The sequence below is a fragment of the Prosopis cineraria genome, unplaced genomic scaffold (genome assembly GCF_029017545.1).
Source record: "Prosopis cineraria cultivar Desert tree isolate PC_DT_omini unplaced genomic scaffold, ASM2901754v1 PC7, whole genome shotgun sequence".
NCBI lineage: Eukaryota > Viridiplantae > Streptophyta > Magnoliopsida > Fabales > Fabaceae > Prosopis > Prosopis cineraria.
In genome coordinates, this window is record NW_026555338.1 from 23982428 (window position 1) to 23989571 (window position 7144).

Sequence of the window (7144 nt, forward strand, 5' to 3'; positions counted from 1 at the left end):
TTTAAAATAAAATATATACAAATTGTAAAAAAAAATTTAATAATTACATTTATTGACAGTTTAAATTTAATATAAATAATTTAAATTTAATATTAAATTTTTTTAATAAGCTTACTACTTTATTCAAGGTGTATGTGCACTATCTAAAATACATCTAAAAAATTAATTTAAATTTTTATATTTTATTTAAACCATTTATATTAAATATCAACTATTAATTAATAAATATATTTGTTAAAATTTTTTTATATTTTTTATTTTAAAAATATTTAATCTAAATGGTCCAGAGTGAGAGGCTTGAGGAAAGCCGCCTCCAGCTGGACCTACGAGTTTCCGGGTCCAACTATATTTTGTATTTTTTAAATATAGCGAATCGTAAGCTGAGCTCTATTGGATTAGGGGCACTACCATATCTCTTGAAAAATGATCTGGGCGTTGATTCTAGTACAACAACATAGGGTTCTGTTTAAATTTTGAGTTGAATATAATAAATTATAAAAATAATTAATTAAATAATAAATTTTAATCATAATTGATTATGTTATGATACAATCTATTTAGATACTGTTTTTTTAAAATTAATTTTTAGCTATATAAATTACTATATAATTTAATTTTTAAATATCAAATATTAATTTTTAAATATACAAATTTTAAATTTTATTAAGAAAAAAAGAAAAGAGAAGATAGTTTAATTTTATTTTTATTAAATTATGTGCTTTCTTTGAAATTTTTTTGGACTTATTTTTGTAATTTTTTCCAATATTTTTGAAAAACTTTTATCAGAAAGCTAATCGAAGTAGCTTACAGGAAAACATGCATATGAGTTCAGAATTGATTTTCATCTTTTTCTAATCGTTTGGCTAATTTACTAAAAAAATTGATTTTGGGAGGGAATAATCAATTTTTTTCCCTATCCAAACGCACACATATACACGGAAGTTTTGAATTTGAGTTTGTATAAATATATAAAATATATTTGGAAGAATTATCTTTAATTAAAGTTAATGCTTGAATTTAATTTAATTAGAAAGCCATATAAAAAAGGGCAAGACTTCTCCAGACTATAATGTAGTTATTATTAATTGATTTACGTTTTTCAAAAAGAAGTTGCTTTATTTTAATTTTTTAAAATGTTTCATATTTTTTAATTATGTTTTTGAATGTAATAAATATAAAATTTAATTTATTCAAAACATCTCTATTAATTATTCAATAAAATAAGCATATAATTAAAAAATATATAATACCTACCAAATGCTTTATATTTTAGACTAAACAAAGTTTTTAAAAAATAATTTATATTGCTGTTTGGAGAGAATATATTCAATATATTTTTATCTAATTAAATCAAAATTAAAAAAGTAAATTTTAATGTGTTGATAATATTAATGACAAAATTTCATTATAGAACAAATTATTTATAAATGATACTCATATCTTAATTTATTGGAAACAAACATTGTTAAGTATACAAATTTTTTAATATATATATATATATATATATATCTATTAAAAATAGGAGGTTAAGTTTTATAGTTTTTTTTTTTTGGATGAAAAACTGAAGACCTATCATGAAAACATAAACAGAGAGAATGCAAGCCTACAAAACAAAGTAAAAGTCACTTTTTATCATCTTCCATCTCATGCAGTAACAAAAGTCGGAGAATGATCAAAAATTTCACAAATAGAGCAAGATGTGCACTATTTATAGCTATGGATAGCAATTAACTGTGTGTTTGATTTTTAATTTACATTTAACAAAATATATTTAAAAGAATTCAATTATTTATTAGATTTAAATGTGTTTTTGACAATTATATAAACGGGCTTTAAGTGTAGGTATATTGGTGGATGTTTGCTTTGGATTTGGGTGTCTGCTGCTCCTGACACCTAAAATTACAACTTTTATTTCAGTTAATGGTTAGAGAACTTTTATCTAATTTTCTTAGAAGAATGGATGAGATTTTAGACATTAAGGGCCTGTTTAGTTTTCTTTCATTTCACATTTAAAAAGTAAAATTTTATTTTTAGAAAGTTAAAAATTATTTAGGTAAAATATTTTACAGGAAAATATATTTTAAAAGTACATTTAAACAGTAACTAAAAGTAAATTTTTAAAACGTAACTATTTGAAAATTTTAAAAAGTAAATTTAAAAAATAGGATATTATTTAATCATATTACCCCAAGTTTAATCTCTTTTTTTATTTAAAAAATAATTAATTCATTAAAAATATATTTATTATTTCAATAATTATAATTAGGTATCAATTTTTTAGCATTATAAATTAAATAATTAATCATGTTACTTTTTAGCATTAATGTATAATAAAAATTACAAATTTTTATCATATTTTCTAAAATTACAAATTAAAAAATACAAATAACTAGCGATCAAATTTTTAGCATTATAGATCAAAATTTATATTATTTAAAATTTTTATCACATTTTATAAATATTTTAAATATATTACATTTGTATAATAAAAATTATAAATCATCATAAATCAATGTCTTTTTTAATAATTGTATATTCAAAAGCACATTTTACTATCACAAATCAAATAACTTTTAGTGTATTAAACTGACTTTTAAAAAATATATTCAAACATAAATTTTATTACAATAATTGACTTTTATTAAATTAACTTTTCTCAAATATCATCAAATGAACGTTTGGTAAATTAAAAATCAAATGCACACTAAGAGGGGCAAAAGAGACAATAGCAAACTCTCCAAATTAGTATGTTTCTGTTTCTTAGTTAAAAAGGATTAGATTATGAGTAAAATTTAAAACATATTCCCCCTTGCAGGGACTCGGTTTCTCTCCTCCCACCCTAATTAAATTTGTTTCAAATTTAATATTTTTATTTTTTATTTTATAAATTCTAAAATAAAAAATATATCAATTTTAATAAATCTGTCTTTCAGTTTGGATAATCTAAATTTAATATAAATAGTCCATATTTAATTCATAAAAATTATAAAAAATTTAATATTGAACCTATACTATTCAAAATATATCTGAAAAGTCAATCTATAAAATATTTGATATTAAATATGGACCATTTATATTAAATTTGGATTGTACAAATAGGTAAACAAATTTACTAAAATTAATATATTTAAAAAATAAATTATGAAATATTTGATGTTCTCTCCATTCAAAAATGTAAGGCATTTTTAATTAAATTTCACCCCTCAATAAAATAATTACCTACTTTCTAACTAACTCTATTTTTTCATATTTACCCCATTAAACTTTTTACAATAAATATAAAATCATTATCAATAGAGCACTTTATAAAAAAGGCAATGATTATACCTCGAAAGATTGAAAATATTTTATATTTTTTAACATTTAACTCCTCAAAAAATATCTTACATTTTTTAATGGAGGGAGTATTAAATATGAACTATTTATTTATATTAAATTTGAATTGTACAGATATGAACAAATTTATTATAATTTTTTAAAATTGACATAATCTTTTTATTTTAAAAAATAATAAATTTAAACTGTACAGTTCAATCCTCGACAGGAGGTGTGGAGGAGTGGGGTGGGGAGAAGCAACTCTCATGGGGCAGATTTGGGTTACACATTAGAAAAAGTAAAGAGCGCAGCAAAACGAAAGGATAAGAAAGTAATGATTGTACTTTTTTTAATATTTTAAAAACAACGAAATGCAGCCCACCAAGGTTGACCAACGATACCTTATTGCATAAAAAGCTTTGCACTTGATTATTTTTATTGAGTTCGTAGCTGTCACAAAGAATTCAAGCGATTCCACGTCTAATTTGTATTTCTTTTTTACCTCCATTTTAATTTATTCTTTTCCTTTCTTTACCCATTCTAATAATACTTGATCTGCATATTTATTCCCAAAAAAAAAAAGAAAATATTTTAGTCAAAACCAAAACACAAGCAGTTCAAATATTTCGGTTCACTGAAAAATATAGCTAAATGATCTCCAGTGTGAAGTTGAGGTGCTTGAAAGACACACACAGTTACAATGATAGGATTCTGCAGAACTTGGAGATTGATGATCTTGGTATTCATTCTGCTTACCCAAAATGGATCGTGTCAGAACCAGTGTGAAGAATTAAAGTGTGGACGTCATGGTCCTGTGGTTCGATTTCCCTTCCGGATCAAAGATAGGCATCCGGTTGATTGTGGCTATCCTGGCTTTGATATCACTTGTTCAGATCACGACCAGCTCCTTCTTGACCTGCCTACACCTTCAGGTCCGGTAAGCCTCTCCGTCAGAAATATCTATTACCGATCTCGGAAAATTGAACTGTATGATCCTCAAAGTTGCCTTCAGAACTTGTTTTATAGACTCCACAACTACTCCAAACCATCAACTTTCAAATTTGAGTCATCAGATTCATTTCTAAACATTGCTTTCCTCAATTGTTCTGACAATCAAGACATGTTCTCTTGCCCAATCCATGTTGCTGCATCCACTGACCAATTCCTTGGCTCGAATATACTGTTCTGTACCAAAATGATTGAGATTTCGTCAAATCAACTGTATAACATACAGAAAAATGCTTTGAATCTCAGTTGGTCGAAACCCAATTGTACTAGATGTGAAATTAAGGGACAGATGTGTAAACTGAAGAACAATGGAACCAAAGACGATATTGAATGTCTCGACTATGATCACAAGAAACAAATATCAACTCGTATAGCTGTTGCAGGTGAAGCTCAATCGTTCAGATCTATCTTCTCCTTTTTTTACACATTGAACTACTTTTTTTTTTTTAATTATGGAATTTTCAATTTGTGCAGTAACAACATCAGGTTCTGTCATGATCCTCCTGGTGCTCGTTGGACTCTTTCTATTACATAGACATTTCAAATTGAAAGGAGAGGATAGAGTGAGACTTGAAAAGTTTCTAGAAGATTATCGATCACTTAAACCTACTAGGTTCTCTTATGCTGATCTTCATCGAATGACGAGTGGTTTTAAGGATACGTTAGGTGAAGGTGCTCATGGATCAGTGTTTAAAGGGAAGCTTTCAGAAGAAATTTTGGTTGCTGTGAAGATGCTCAATAACTCAGAGGTGGATCATGGGAAAGAGTTCATAAATGAAGTTGGAGCTATAGGTAAAATCCACCATGTCAACGTTGTTCGTTTACTTGGCTTTTGTGCTGATGGATTTCATCAAGCTCTTGTTTATGATTTCTTTCCAAATGGTTCCTTACAAAGATATGTTTCTGCTCCAAATGATGAAGACAATACTGTCTTCCTTGGATGGGAAAACTTGCAGCAAATCGCTATTGGTATAGCTAAAGGGATTGAGTATCTTCACGAGGGTTGTGATCCTAGGATTATTCACTTTGATATCAATCCTCATAATGTTCTTTTGGAAGAAAACTTCCTTCCGAAAATATCTGATTTTGGTTTGGCTAAACTATACTCTAAAGATAGAAGTGCAGTGTCGATGACCACAGCAAGAGGAACTTTAGGTTACATCGCGCCTGAAGTTTTCTCTAAAAATTTTGGAAATGTAACACATAAAGCTGATATATATAGTTACGGAATGTTGCTGATAGAGATGGTTAGTGGAAGGAAGAATACAAACACTGAAAAAGAAGGTCCTCAAGTTCTATACCCAGAATGGATTCATAATTTAGTGAAAGGAGGAGATGTTCACATTCAAATAGGAAGCAAAGAAGATATTAGAATTGCGAAAAAATTAGCAATTGTGGGACTTTGGTGCATTCAGTGGAACCCAGCAGATCGTCCATCCATCAAAACAGTGTTACAAATGTTGGAAGGAGGAGATGACAACTTAACAGCACCTCAAAATCCTTTGAATTCCCCTTTTATTAATACTAGTGTTGTTATTCCTAGCAGACATATAAATTCAGAGCTAGAAGTAATTCATGAATCGGATTGATTATATGTTTGTTTAACAATTAGGGTGACCAACTAATAACGTCACTTGTATTAAGAGCATTCTCTAAGAGTTGTTGTACAATTCTACCCTTTTTTGAGTGAAATGAGGAATTATCATTGACTCAACTGGAAACTGTACAGGCTATGCATCAAAACCAAAGAGAAGAAAACAAACAGACTTTACATCAAAATTCTAAGAGTAGAAAATGAAAACAAACAGACTTTACATCAAAATTCTAAGAGTAGAAAATGATTTTGAAGTATGGTTAACCATGGCTCGATTTTCTGAAAGAACAGTATCAACAGTGAAAATTTCATCAGCAAAGACATCTGTTTCTGACATCCCATAACTTCCAAGTGATACTTACCCCAATCTTCCAAGAGATGTCCAGGCGAGGATTGTGCAGACAAGTATCAGCTGCATAATCATTGTTTCAAAAGTGTTTGTGAAGGAAATAATAACAGCAGAATCAAAAGTCTCACGAAATCAAACAAAAAAAGATAGGGGAAAAAAAAAAGGAAGAAACGAAGAGGAATTATGCAAGCAAAAGCACTTTGTAAGGGGGAAAAATTAGAAGTACTCCATGCTGTTATAGTAAAACATTCAAAGCCATGGAATTTCTAATCTCATATTCAGGCCAAAGTGCTTTTAAAGCCGGACAAGAAATTCCCATTGGTTAACATATTATGTCTTCTTTGGTATATTGACATGTAAAGATTAACAATACTTTCCCATTCATCTGAAATTCAAATTAATGGGATATGTTCTTCCATTTTAATATTAATCAGAGGTTGCATAAAATTAAAAACTATCAAAGCTGCTTCCAGCAATTTTGTAAAACAGGACAATCATACATTACTTAACATATTGGTCTGCATAAACCCCATCCTTCCACTTGGGCATGTAATTGAATAAAGATGGTTAACTCAAAGGAGCAATAATCATAAATCTCTGGAACTTTAAACAAACCTTGAGATCTTTTCAAGATGACTGCATTTGGGATTTGAATGACTTTATCTTCTTCTCCAAGTCTTTTTAGCCTACCTTCACTATTATTGTCATGTTCCCTAGTTGATTCCTCAAGCGTTGAGGCTGTCTCGACTCAGGTTTCATAAATAATTTGCTTTGCCTTAACTGCAGATTTTGCTTCTGCAAGCTCTTGCTCAAATTTCTTCACTAGTTCCCCCAAGCTACAAAAACAAAAGAAGTACAGAGGAAGCAAAGTGAGAATG

General features: G+C 28.1%; 1 protein-coding gene across 1 annotated transcript; it reads left to right on the forward strand.

Annotated features, from left to right (window-relative positions):
* Positions 1–3865: 3865 nt before the first annotated feature.
* Positions 3866–5915, forward strand: LOC129316242 (rust resistance kinase Lr10-like). The gene is made up of 2 exons (XM_054960563.1): positions 3866–4706; positions 4798–5915. The coding sequence occupies exons 1-2, from the start codon at positions 4016–4018 to the stop codon at positions 5910–5912; spliced, it is 1806 nt and encodes a 601-aa protein (XP_054816538.1). The 5' UTR covers positions 3866–4015; the 3' UTR covers positions 5913–5915.
* The last annotated feature ends 1229 nt before the right edge of the window (positions 5916–7144 follow it).